This window comes from Thermobia domestica, chromosome 9 (genome assembly GCF_964235325.1).
Source record: "Thermobia domestica chromosome 9, izTheDome1.hap1.1, whole genome shotgun sequence".
NCBI classification, from domain to species: domain Eukaryota; kingdom Metazoa; phylum Arthropoda; class Insecta; order Zygentoma; family Lepismatidae; genus Thermobia; species Thermobia domestica.
In genome coordinates, this window is record NC_137462.1 from 219,859,081 (window position 1) to 219,874,171 (window position 15,091).

Here is a 15,091-nt window from a genome sequence, read left to right on the forward strand (position 1 = left end):
AGACCTTTCTGACTTACAAAGTAAGCAAATTGTAGCGCGTTTGTGTGGTCATGAGTGATGAAAGTGGCAGGTGTGCTGGGTGTGACCCCGATGGATAGTAACGAAGGTGATCACCCATGGTAAAACCACATCGACGAAGAGGATCAGTGATTGGAAGAAAACCCTACGTGACAGACCTTGTCAAGCAGTAAAGCGGATTGTTATTAAGAATCGTTGTGGGACTGCGGTACAAGTAACAGAGGAACGCATGCAGCACCTTCCACAGCTTGTATCGATAACCAAGTCTGGACAAACGGAGTCAACTTGCACTGACGTACAGCTAAGGGACCCTCACGCTTTAGCACAACGGCAATGATGAGACCAACATACAACTGCTGATGACTGAAAACATATGAAATTGTCGGATCAGTCATCGTTCACTTGATTTCAAGCCATGAGCTATGTTTGTGTGTGGCGAACGTCCCAAAAAGCGTATGATCCGAAGTGTTTCCGACCAATCATTAAACATGGCGGCGCCTGATGCTGTGGACCACAATATTTGATTTTCAGCTGTTCCTATGCTGACGGTTGTCGGTCGCGTCTCTGCCTGTTAGTATGTCGCCATTGTAGAAGTCTATGTGCATCCTATAGTCTAGATGTTTCCAGGCAATGACCACATTCCAGGATGAAAATGCGCCCATTCACATAGCTTAAGCTGTTGCGCCGTGTTTTGAACATCATCCGTGGTTCGTTTTGTAGACATAAATATAGTGGTGATTTCCGTCTCCATCCTCTTTCACGAAACTGATTGATGCATTGCACGCGAAATGGTATATTCTCCTTGCTACTATTGACAACCTCTATGAATCCATTCCACGCTGCATCAGAGAAGTTCTAAGAGCGAAAGGTATTCTAACGCCATATTAATTTGGTAAGCTGCTGTGCTTTTCTTAAGTTTTTATAAAACCGATAAGTATCTGTACTTCAAGGGTTAATTTCAATATCGTGAAACTTTTCTAGATGACCGTCTTTCATTTTACACAAAACGCTGAACTTATAGAAATGAAGTTAAAGAGTAATAGTAAGATTGCTAAATTTGTGATTCCACAAGTGCACTTCTTTTATCGGGGGTACGATACTGCACTTCACAAAAATTATAAAGGAAATAAAAAAATCTAAATTTCGAGAATCTGAATATCCGTTATCTATTACCTATTGTTTAGAAACGCGAGGAAACAATATGATTCTAATGCAAAGTTACAAAAGATGTGTTACCACACAAATCGAAAGTTTTCCTTACTTATAATGAATACTCCTGAGATATGGATAAGACACAATACGGAATAGTATCAAATGCTTTTATGTGGTACATTTACTTAACTACGTAAGCGTTCAATTTACACACTTACCTGCCACGACGTCAAACATGGTGTGCATAGCAGATGGCCGCATGGTTCAATTCGAATGTCTTTGTCGTTTTCGGCACAGATTTTACATAGTTGGAATGTAGATCCCATTTCACAATACAGTTCATATTGTTCCTGCGTAACTTTTATATGGTCCTCTGGGGTAGGCTGAACGGCCCACGTCAAATCAGGGTTGACATTCCGCCCATCAGGGTAAAGATAGCTATGGACATCAAAAAGACAAGTTATTACGTATTAAGTACTTCAGATTACATTTAAAGTAATTTATGCAAATACATACCAAAGAGAAAATACATGTTCATTTGTATGCACGATTGTTGATACAAGAAGTGGAAATTGGGGCTGATATAATATGCCTCCTTAGGATACGCCTATGAATCAAAGTGAAATGACAAAAACCTAGGTTGACTCAAGTGTAAATTCATTTTGGACGCTTTACCCATTTTCTCACTTTGGCTATTTTATGAACAGAAAAATAGTATATGAAAATAATGTAGAAACTGATCTTCCTCTCCTTAAAATCGAAGTTTACGAAAGAGCTGGGACTAGTGTCAACTTTCTCATATACAGTATTTGATCAGTATAACTTACATGGCTTCTGAGATATATTTTTTACGTATATTTTGAACCCCGCTCCCTCTTATTATACACATTTTAAAGAAAGTAAATGACAGCAAACAGTTTTGTAAATACGGGTAGACTTTCAAACTATGCGAATTCAATATTGAAACAGATCTACAACTTCCAGCTGGAACAGAGAGATCATGTAAGAAATGGAACTTGTTCATCTGACGCTGAATCCATATCAAAAACACTCTCCCAAATATTACCATATAGAAATGAATAATGAAACCAAAAGTTCTGCTATTTCTTAGTATTCCAGTTCCAGTAGAAGATTAAATGAGATGAAATCTATTCTTCGGATACTTTTTTAAATAATAATAATAACAATAATAATAATAGCTTGTTGCCTGATACTTCCATCTTCCCTCCATGGGAAACAATATTAAAACTGGCAGTAATATTAGATGTCTACCATTTCTGGTTGGAACAGAAGAGTAAAGTCTGAGATGGAAACTATTCTTGCTGTACTGAATTCATGTTAAAAACCTGCTTTTCGTTATTACCGGTGTTTACTATGGTGATCAGCGCTGAAATCGGAAATCATAGATTTTCACTACTTCCGGTTTCAATAGAGGGATAAAAATGAAGATAAAACTTATGCTTGGGGCGCTGAATTCGTATCAGAAAGTAATTACTGTTTTTGTTCTATAGTGATAAATACTGAAACCGGAAGTAGTAGTATATTTCCACCATTTTATGTTGCAACAGAGGATAAAGTGCAAGTTTAAATCTATTCATAAGGTATTAACTTCATATTTAATAAAAAAACTTCTCTCCATCTATTAATCTTCTGCACTACTGTGATCAGTTGAAATTGGAAATCAGATTTTCTACATTTTTGGTTGACATACAGGGATAAAATTCGAAATGGAAGTTATTTCTTGGGGATGTTTTACTGATTCCGAAAGACCACTTCTCGATCTTCTTGATCTGTGAAGTTAAACCGAAAGTAATAGTAAATTTTACCACTTCCGGTTCTAGTAGAAGAATATGGTTGAGATAGTCTCTTCTCTTGAGATGCTGAATCAATTCCAAAAATTCGCTTCTATTAACGCTTTTGTTCTATCAACGATCGAACTTGTTCCTACCATTTCTGATTTGAATAGTAGGTTAACGGAGGAGGTGAAACATATTTTGGAACGATGAACCAATTTCAAAAAGATCACTTCTTGCTGTCTTTTACCATTTATACTCTAATACCTGTCAACAGACGGACGGAGACTTCCGATATTTATGCACAGCATAGAACCAAATGCTAACTATGTTCATTTAAGACAGTTCAGAAATTTTTGTGACGATGAGACAATTTTAGAGTTCGTATTTATATTTTGAGAAAAATATTATATTTATGTTGTTTAACGTCCTACGATTATATTCTGAGGCTAAAGGAGACGGTGATAATAAGATGGATAATAATAGTGGAATCAACTAATAGAGGAAATCGACCAACACCGAGAAAACCCACACACAGTGTTTATCCACAAATAAGCCTACTTGGCAAAATTATTACACAAATTGCCTCAATTTCCCCATTTGGAGCTGAATTTGTGATAACACTGGGATACATAAACACTTATTTTTAATAAGGAGTTAAATACCAGGTTTCGTCTTCCTAACATGAGAAGATTCTGAGATACTCTTTTGTGTAAAAACTACTTCTTTTTTTAAGATACGCGCTTAAATGAAAGTAACGTGATAAAAATCTGTCTCGAGGTCAGTGTTAGTTCAAAAATTAATTTTAAATGGTTCAGGCGTTAGTACGTTATATTAGAGACAACGTTAACTTCATATTTATAATATAAATATAACTTTTGGTTTTCTATAAATTGATAGAACAAATCTCTTGAATATGGGATGCAAAGTGGCAAGCTATTAGTCATCGATAGCCTAATCAGAGGAATTTCCCATCTTAGGAAACTAAACCACAATTTGGATGGGAGTATAATATTGAATATATATCCTTCTTTATCAATATTACTATTAATGAAGCACGAAAAAAAAAAAAATATTCAATGAGATGTGAATTTGTGTTTGTGTGACTGAAATTATTAGTTTATCTGAAGATTCAATATTGTATTCCCATTTATTTACAACAGTTTATTTAGACTAAAAAATTTCCAGTTACTCTGTTTATTTAATTATATAAAGGCTTCAGTTCTGTATTCAATCATACATTAAGCCTTGGTGACTATTTGCAGTATCACAGTATCAGGGGGCATCGATGAAGCGAAATTAATTAAAATTTAGCGTTATACCTTTGTAATCGGGACATAACGAGCTGATTTCCTCGATCGTTGTCATTTGAAATGTTTATTTCTGGTAATGGTTGTCCCTGGACACTTCCCTATAACTCACAAGGTATAGTCTCATTCATTGCTTGGTAGTAGCTGTATTTTGAGGACATTCATTTATTTGAACCCTTTAAACTTCTACTACGAAACTTAACAGAGAGTAATGATTTCCTTATGAGTATATATACAGCTTACTACAGAAATTACATCATTTTGTTTATTTCAAATAGAGCATATACTGTTTAGGCTCTTTAAAAAACCTTCTACCAAAATTTGAACAGGTAGTAATTTCTTTTCCCTTGTGGGTAATGAGAGTGAGAGAATGAGATGAATTTGAAACTCAATACATAAACCTAATACGAATCATAATTCACTCGAAACGTACGCCAGTTAGTCTGATCAGAGTTTAGATTAAGATCCGGAAACCCTGACTAACAGACATACACACAAATCAAGCAGAATTGGGCTAACATTAGTCTTGAACAACTAACAATTTTTCACAGATATGAATAACATATAAGCCTTTCGCTGTTAGCTTTGTGCATTAGCATCTTTGGAATAATTTCAGTGAACTGAGTTTGAAGGAAAGATTTTACAACTGATTTAAATATTTCCATTGTTTTAATTCATTATAAACATATAGTGAATTAACATTTTACTTGTAGCTACAAGTGGCTACTTTATTGGTTGAAGCAAAAAACAAAAAAAACTTGACTCCAGTGGGAGTCGAACCCGTTACCCTTAGCACATGAGTCACAGATGCTACTGATTCTGCTACTCCGTCACTTGATAAACTTGCGCACCTTACGACATATGCGCGAGTCAGAAACTTTAAGACGCTTTTACTCTGCTATATCAGGTTATTGGGTCACTGCGCTTTCCCAGTTTGTAATAAGAACACTTTAAATGTGCACTTTCACGTTGCAAAAAATGGCCCGAAGTTCACTTACCAAAGTCTGCTTTCTCCTTGTAAGATCGACTGACGGCCTTATATACAAGTAGCAACATATGGTAGACATGTAGTTCTCATGGGATATACGCGACCTTTACAGAAATTTTGCTGTAGGTCTCGAAATAAATAAATAAATAAATAAATACTAGCTGAACCTGCGCTCTTTACACAGCGCATCATTCATATATGAGCATGAATCTCCTTGTTATTCCTCACTTCTGTACATGTCCCTTTGCAGACACAAGTGAAAGATGTCTTGGTAAAAATCGGCAAGAGATACCGTAAAGGGGAGATTTTTTTCGATTACTTATTCAATATCTCGTACCGTTTGCAAGATTTGGTTGTAGTTTTTAATTCTTGTATGATATGTGTTTTCTTTCTTCTTGCATGTAGTATGTAATAAGCAAACACATAAACTAAGTAACTCTATGGCCTATGGAACCCGGAGGTTCAATGCCGCGTTCACAAAAGCTCTCCAATGACTTCTATCCTTAGCCAATTGGATTCAGTTTCTACTTTGTATTTCTATTTCTGCGAAATTTATCTTAATATTGTCCTCCCATCTGCACCTAGGTCTTCCTAATGGTCGTTTTCCGGTTTGTTTTCCAGTTAAGATTTTGAAAGCGTTGGTTCTCTCTTCCTGGCTACATGACCTGCCCACCTGAGCCTCCTAGATTTGATGATTCTAACAATGTTGGATAAAATGTATAAATTATGTAGTTCCTCGTTATGAAGATTCCGCCCCTACTCCCGTTTTTCTTGGGTCCGAATATTCGTCTCAGAATCTTGTTCTCAAATACTTTCAATCTATGTTCTTCGTTCCGAGTAAGAGACCATATTTCGCAACCATACAGAACAACAGGCATGATTATCGTTTTATACATTTTAAAATAAGCTAATACATTACACATACAATCAATTATAATGTCAGTGATATGTGGTGTTCATTGGGCAAAACACTCCAAACAATAAAGATTCAACTTAGATGGAGAAATGGTTATCCTTCGTTTTTCATTATAATTTGGCCATGAAACAAACACCTGAGAGATATGCAACCCTTGTGCACAATTATATGGTGTTGGAATGTATAATGGGTAGGATATGATCCTTTATTTATTTTTTTAAAAATTTCAACACTTCCAGTGTACCCGTAAAAATGTAATAAATAAATAATGGCATGTTTTTTAAATATTCAGTTAGAACTGGACAATCTACGCCAAATTTGCAATCGATCAGTGAAAACGTCATCTTTCTAGAGCCTGTAGTTTTTGAGATCTCACTGTCGAAAGGATTTGCCACAAACATATAAACGTCCACAAATGTATAGTTTAAAAAACTACAGATGGCAGCATAATTCATTTGCATTTATTTCGGAGAAGGCTTATTAAAATGCAAAGGCTTTGAACAATAATTTAAAAGGATAAACTTTGTGAAAAAGATCTCTTTAAGTAATTTATTTAAAGTACACCTTCTTAAAGATATTTGTCTTTGTTATAAACGTGAAATCACAAATAACCGTAAATCAAAATTTTGAAAGCTAAAGTTATAGGTTGGAGCTCGGTCACTCTTAATTGCTATTGTAGCATTTTATTAGACAGATGCTAGGGACGTACGCAGAGGATGGGTCACTGAATCTACGTCCCCCGAAATCTCGACTTCCCTACGACATTTGCCTACTTGTAAGGGCGATTTTACAAAGTTTAATACAATTTGTTTTCGTATTGAATTTGGTCCCACCGGAAATGCTTTCGATCCCAATGAAATGAATTCCTGCGCACGTCCTTGGATAAAATAAATCACACGTTACTAGGAAAGAACAGAATCTTTCCAAATATTCTCACTTTATACTACTGATTTCCATAGATTTTTCATAAATTTCACCTTAGTTTGGCTTTAATGAAACTAACTGGGCAAGATCATGCTTTCGGGAAGCTCGAATTAGCAGCGGAACAAGAAACAAATGGTCTATCTATAGTTACGATGTTGTCTCTACTTCTATCTCTGTCTTCTTAATAGTTCTAGATTAAAAATATATTAAATTTGCGACTTAACATTACTGTATTTTCTGTATGGTAGATATTTTTAACCTATACGTACAAGAAACAAAATTACATTATGCATTCAGTAATATTATCGTTCAATTTTCACCCCTGTCTGCGACAGAAATCCAGGAAAAGTGAAGCAGACATAAAGGGAACTCGTAAGGATTTAGGTTCATCTTTTGGACTTAGCTTTTTCACGCACCGTCTAGGTTTTTGTGATCAGAACTCTACCATTGCTCGGCGATTCAATGACAATAGGCACCTGCATTCGTAATCGATGATGCCATACGATTAATATTGGTACACGTGTGGGACGTCGCTACGGAAGCCCATATCTAACAATGTACGGCGAACTGTATGTTCAGACACATTCGTGCTTTGTCTATTGTTAAGTATGCCCACGCCAATAGGCAGTCCGAATTCTTAGAGGGAGTAAAAATGAATACTGATCTGGCTTTGATAAAGACATCAAAGAGGGCTACAAAATTGTTTACGCATTTACCGTTTATTGAATTTTTAGCAAGACTATTAGCTCTTTTCACACAGGATATAATTATTATATTGAACATACTACGATATATAAATTCAAGACTACGAAAGCTCATTATTATTATACCAATACTTTTTAAAAATAGGTTGTTATTACGTTCGCACCGCATTTACATTAAACACAAGCTTCGTGACTTTATTTAGGCCAGTTTTATCTTATTTACGTAGGTTCCATTTCAATAGCGTCCAGAAATAACAGAAACATAAACACTACGCGCAAAGCACTTGTACGAACATTTATTAATAGAAAAAAAAAACAAGAAAATAACGTTATACAGGCCTATGTAATCAAAAAAGTAAAGTTTTCCTTTGTTCTATTTTTTAAATAATTAACAGAAGTGCATTGCATTGTATTTGGATCAAAAGATGCAATATATTTCAGACAGACGTTTTACATCTTCTACTTCTTCTTTGACCGCTAATATTTCTCCAGCCAGCCTCAAATTAGAGTTATAGCATTGCGCTTTAACTGCAACTAATTCTTCATGTAGCTGACCTTGCTTCTCTTGCACGTCTCCAATTTTATCGCTTACTTGTTTCATCTCATCCCTTATTACTTCAAATCGTTCATCGATTTCTTGTTTCATATCGTCACGTTGTCTATTCGCCTCTCTCTTTAACTCTTCTTGCAACTCATATATTCCATTTTGTACTTCTTCTTGTATTTTCTCTTGTTGTTCCTTCATTTGTTCTCGCATCTTCTCTTGTTCTTCTCTTATTTCTTCTTGTTGCTTTTTTATTTGTTCTTGTATCTCCTTTTGTTGTTCTTTCATTTCTTCTCGTGTCTTCTCTTGTTGCTCTTTCATTTGTTCTCGTATTTTCTCTTGTTCTTCTCTTATTTCTTCTTGTTGCTCTTTTATTTGTTCCTGTATCTTCTTTTGTTCTTTAATTTCTTCTCGTGTCTTCTCTTGTTGCTCTTTCATTTCAAGGGACATGTTCTCCATTTGCTGTTTCAGTCCAGTCAATAACTTCTGAATGTTTTCTGATTCCATTTTCTTTGATCTCGTGAGAACCGGCATACAAGATTTATAACATATATAAATGTATTCTCTTTATACTATAGATATGTATATATCTGCATAAATTTTCATTAATAACACAATAATGAGTTAATACACACTGAATGAAATAACATAGACTAGTTGGCTAAGATTATTATAAATGCGTGTTAATAGACCTGACCTCGTATATGAAAAAACAAGGTTCGAAATGTAACGTGAAATTAAGGTTTACCGTTTCTAATTAAAATGTTTTAGTTCTGACAATAAAATACAGTCAATTATTAAGTTCAAAAAGCTCCACTAGTAAGGATTATATAAATATCTCAATGTTATAATCTATTTTGTTAACGAAAGCTTTAAGTAATGAAAATATTTTTAACTTGACTTGTATACTCTTTCCTGCTTCTTAAAATACAAGTAGCAAGATCGGCTTTCTTTCTTTAAATGTGAAATGTCGTGCAGTCGATAGCAATACACAGTATATGATTTTAGAAATTAATATATGAATGTTTTTGAATGTTCCCTCGATTCTTCCTCCTTAAAGGTATGTTTTTCTAATCCAGAAATAACCTTCCCGGGTTTCGGCACCATTTTTCACTATTCACTTTTGAAGATCAATCAGTTGAAAAGGGAATGTATTTAAGCCAATCAAGCTATCTCAAAATAAAAATAAGAGCTTAGTACTTATCTGCTGATTTAATTGTCCTGATGATTTCAATACTGGAAGAGCACAACAGAACACTGACACTTAAAATAAAATAACAGCATGCCAATAACTTCACGTAGCTGACAGGCGTTTTCACGTCCTAACACACCGGAGTCTCACTCACTAATAATCGTTCACCAGCGCTCGTGTGTAAAATAAAACAATTAGCGGTGGTTTACAACACAAAACTGCTACGGAACAAACACATATCTTCTCCAAATTACAAATGAGGTTAAAAGAACTGTCACAGATTTTTTGTCCAACCCCTGTATATTCCACAAATAAATTGAAAATGAGCTGAAGTGGCAGTTGATGGTTTTTCACTGCGGGACAAGTTGAATAGTTTTCTTGCATTTTCACTAGCTGCATGGTGTCAAAGTGTCATCAAGCTGTTAAAAACCACTGTGGTAGTCCAGCCACTTATTTTCAAGCTGTTTGGAGGATTAGTAGAATCATCATGGCAAGGAATGGAATTCATCGTAGTCTTAGATAATCACCGATGCCCCTACGCCAGGGACCCCTAAGTTATACTCCGTAAGTGATTCGAAATGTAAGAATATCAAAGAAAAGTTATAATAACAGTTATAAAATATTAAATGTTTTAATCACCCACAATCTTAATATTGCATTTAATGTGTGCAAGTATTCATGTCTATTTTCATATTCCTATTTCTATTTCCTATATTTTTCTGGATATATACAATAAATATTCAGTATCCAGGTAACGGATTATAAATTCTTTTATATGGTTGCTGACATTTCATGCAACGACGTCATTTACGTTCGGAGAGAAGAAAATCTTTGACTCTTCACATTTAAGATTACATCTATAGCCCTTTCATATATATATATATCGGGCGATGCAAAATAAGTGTTACAACTTTTGGGAGTTAACTCCTGCCACTAAGAGCAGAAAAAAAGTTCTCTTGAACTTTCGGCTATTGCACATAGTTTCGGATCTACAAGATGCCGAAAGCGTGGGAAAATGACTTTCGGGCGCCAATAGTTCGGAAACTATCCAACGTAAAGAGGGCGGGTAAAAATATCACTGAAGAAGTCATATCTGCTGTATTGAATTTTGCATGTTTCACAATCCTACCATGCATGCGCAAGGGATTCCCAAAGGAATGTAGGGAGTCCCGGATAATCTGCCAAGTGAAAATTGGTCTAAATGGATATGAATTGATAGGGTTTCTACCAGGTAACAATAATTCGATTGTATTAAGTCGATATTTGGAACAAATACAAAATGGCGGATACCTTCCTGCCCGTTTTGTGTGGTTGCATAATCGCCAGGTACGGAAGCTAGCCAGCAATGACGTTCTGAGTATTAAGTGCAGCGAATTTGTTCTCAAATGCTCTAGAAAGACATCTGAAGTGTCGGTAGAGCACAACAGATGAAACAGGGTGATTCACATGTGTGGAAACACGTAACGAAAAATGACCAGAAATGCACGCATACTAAGTAAACGTGAGTTCAAAGCGTCGGAAATTTAAGGAATAGCATCAAGAAAATGAAAGCCATTGCCGATTAACCAATAATATTCCATCAATCCGATGCAATATGATGTGCACGGTTGCATACCAATAAGGATGCAACAACTGAGGCCAGGTTGAAATTGTGCAAGAGGACTCAAAGAAACTGGGTAAACTAAATGAATGTCACTAGTGGGATCCATGAACGATATTGAAATGTGGCCAAAGTGTGAGTTGATATCAACATGTAGCTAATGGACAAATGTCAACATGCCCCACTACTGCTGGGACACCGTCCCAAGTGCGAAAACTAGGAAAATAACGTTGTACATTCTGCTATTACATCTGGTGCACATTTTGGTATAAAGCAACTAAACAGGATTGTATCAATGTCCCACTTTTTTTTGGGACATTGTCTCACAGTCGACATATATGAAAAGAAATCTCTTAATCCATGGTTCAATTTCTGATAGAGCATGAAAATAACAAACTTGTGTCATGTCCCACGTCTTCTAGGACATGTGACGTATTCGAAATATAGGAAAATACCTCCAGAAATTCGTATCTCACACACAGTGCACATGCCAAGACAAAGAGGAAAATGAACCTATTTGGCACATGCAACACTACTGCTGGAACACCATACATATGGAAAATAAAACGACATGAGAAATAGGAAGAAACGTCTTAAAGCTCTGATTGTTTATAACTGTGCAGTAGGAGTAACAAAATGAAACACACAAGCATGTCGGTAGGCTGTAGAAGAGCGCTTGCCAAACAAAGTGGGTACTCCTCAAAGAAATGAATATAGAGAAAGTGAGGCTCCCTCGAAGCCTCAGGGCTAGAGCGCTCGCTTTCGCTCGTGTGGTCATACTTTCCAATCCTATTGGGAGTCCACGGCCTCAGATTCAAGACACGAGTAGTTATTTTCCTATTTTTCGCATGTGGGACGGTGTCCCAGCAGTAGTGAGACATGTTGACATTTGTCCATTAGCTACATGTTGATATCAACTCACACTTTGGCCACATTTCAATATCGCTCATTCAATCCCACTAGTGACATTCGTTTAGTTAACTCAGTTTCTTTGTGAGTCCCCTTGCACAATTTCAACTTGGCCTCAGTTGTTGCATCCTTATTGGTATGCAACCATGCACATCATATTGCATCGGACTGAGGGATTATTATTGGTGAATTGGCAATGGCTTTCATGTTCTTGACGCTTATCCTTACATTTCTGACGCTCTGAACTCACGTCTACTGAGAAGAAGTGCATTTCTGGGCATTTTTCGTTAAGTGTTCCCACACATGTGAATCACCCTGTTTTATCTATTGTGCTCTACCGGCACTCCAGATATCTTTCTAGAGCATTTGAGTACAAATTCACTACATGTAATAATCAGAACGTCACTGTTGGCCAGCATCCGTACCTGGCGATTATGCAACCACACAAAACGGGCAGGAAAGTATCCGCCATTTTGTATTTGTTCCAAATATCGACTTAATACAATTGAATTAGTGTTACCTGGTAAAAACCCTATCAATTCATTTCCATTTAGACCAATTTTCATTTGGCAGATTATCCGGGACTCCCTATATTCCTTTGGAAAATCCCTTGCGCGTGCATGGTAGGATTGTGAAACATGCAAAATTCAATACAGCAGGTATGACTTCTTCAGTGAATTTTTTACCCGCCCTCTTTACGTTGGACAGTTTCCGAACTACTGGCGTCCGAAAGTCATTTTCCCACGCTTTCGGCACCTTGTAGATCCGAAACTATGTCCGATAGCCGAAAGTTCAAGAGAACTTTTTTTCTTGTCTCAGTGGCAGGAGTCACCTCCCAAGAGTTGTAACACTTATTTTGCAACACCCGATATATATATATATTACAAAGATTAAAAATGTCCAATCAGGGTATACTTTCCTTTTAACACACCAACTCTGATAAATAGCCGGCCTTCTCCATTCTACGCACAAGTATCTCTGACTGATCGGATGAGATCCCTAACAGTGTTTCTTTCAGAAGAATAATTGTGAGGAGGTATTTGCGTTTGAGTAGTGGACAATGGTCGGAATTATTCAGAGTGATATTTACAAAGACCTATAGCGCTTGAGATCCCCTCCCATAGGTATATATACATAACTAAGCCAGATGTTTTCACATTCGATGTGTAATATATAATGTAATAAAAACAGGTGTATTGCTATTTTTGATTTAGAGTCAGTTTCCGAAACAAAAACCTAAATACGTCACTGGTGTTACTGTTTTAAAATAATGAAGCTAACAGGAGAATTTCATTCTACGGATACACAAGTTAAAGTTACATGTTTTTACTGTTTCGTTTATCATTTTTAAAAGAGAACAAATAACTTGCATACGTATTTCCAGGCTATAACAGAATATATATGTAAGTGTAAATAATACATGTAGTTATAATTCAAACACATCCAAGTCTAGCATATATTTACCACGATTTTAAAAGTCCAGTCTTTTCCCAATTCACTCGGGATGTCTCTAAAAGCAGACATCAAAGAAATTTTAGTTTCAGAAAGCTTAATATTTTTCAAAGTAGTGCATTCTTCCAGTGATAGAATAGGTCAAAAAGTTGGCCGTAAGACCCAGAGGCAGATCCGGCCTGATTCGGAGACGACGAAACATCGTCGTATATGAGGAGTATGTATGAGGCTGCTGATCAAATTCTAACAAACCATTCTCCGCTCTGTCTTGACACTAAATCTATAATTTTCTTTTTCGCTTGTTGTTTGCGTCTGTATGTGTCAAAGCATTGCACTGAAATATAACTACAAGGTTTATCAGAGTATAAAAGCATGGCAATCACAGAAAAGATAAGCCACATGGTTTTTGCTTATGGGAGATCACTGAAGTTTATTCGAGCGAACCTTTTAAACTTGTCATTTGGAATACGAAATATGCCACTGAAACCAAACTGTGTTTTGCTAAATCCTTTTGCACAGCCTGTGTCCAAAAATTGCTGTTATTTTTCAGTATGGGGAGACGAATGAACTTGAAATTATATCTGAAACATAAAAGACGTAATATTTTGATTAATAAATGTCACATCAGGAATCAAACAAATGAATGTTCAATCGCGAGTAGTGAATATCACTAATCAACTATTAAATTCTGCAATAATGTTGCAGTGCTGGTATCTCGGCTGGTTCTGGTTCGCCGAGTCTGCTCAAATCATCGGGTCGGGCTGAGTCTTCGGATTAGATTGGACTGGATTTGAGCTTAGCGCCCCGTATACTAGCAAGACTATGAGATGTGTGCACCTACAGTGGTGGCAAAAAGTCCTGAACACACTCATTCTTTTTGTCTAATTTTTGTGTTTGACTTCATTTTTCCTTATGAAATTATCGCACTATCTTAAATATTGTTATTGATTTTAATGTATTTTTTCATGCTGATTTCAAATCTACTAGTAGTTTTTTAATGCCTAAAATATTTTTTGTAGTAAAGCTGCCTGAAAACAATAATGTGAAATATGTGCAGAATAAAACAATATAGAATAACATAATATGAATAGAAGAATAACACGAAAATTGACAAATACGGTACATTTAATACGCATTTTGAAAATTACATTGTTGTCGCATGTTAGAACATCAATATTTTATGGGCCAGCCGTTTGCTTTAATTACGGCTCTACATCTTTTTGGCATGGAATGTACCAATTTCAAAAGAAGTTCTTTCGTGACAATATGGTTAAAGAAAAATATTAAAGCTTCAGTTAACTCACGTTTGTTTGAAGGTTTTTTCTTTGAAATTTCATAACCAATTTTAAACCATAAGTTCTCTATCGGATTAAGGTCGGGAGACTGTCCCGGTCAGTTCCTTCTATTCACAGTATGGTTTTGAACCATTTCTGGACTACCTTTGCACGGTGACAAGGGGCGTTATCGTCCTGAAAAATCCATGACCGATTCGCAAAAATATTACTATATAAAATGGATAACACGGAAACATTATAACGTAATCTGGACTCTGTATTTCAGCTGAGTCACCTATTTTAACAAAATATACA

The 15,091-nt window shown here is 35.9% G+C and overlaps 1 protein-coding gene across 3 annotated transcripts in view; it reads right to left on the reverse strand.

The window, feature by feature from the left end:
• Positions 1-15,091, reverse strand: part of Cbl (E3 ubiquitin-protein ligase CBL) — a 302,440-nt gene that overhangs the window by 155,162 nt on the left and 132,187 nt on the right. For all 3 annotated transcript variants that reach the window (XM_081725868.1, XM_081725867.1, XM_081725869.1), the window contains exon 5: positions 1,389-1,608. In XM_081725868.1, the coding sequence (XP_081581994.1) occupies positions 1,389-1,608 (220 nt within the window). The remainder of the gene's footprint in view (positions 1-1,388; positions 1,609-15,091) is intronic.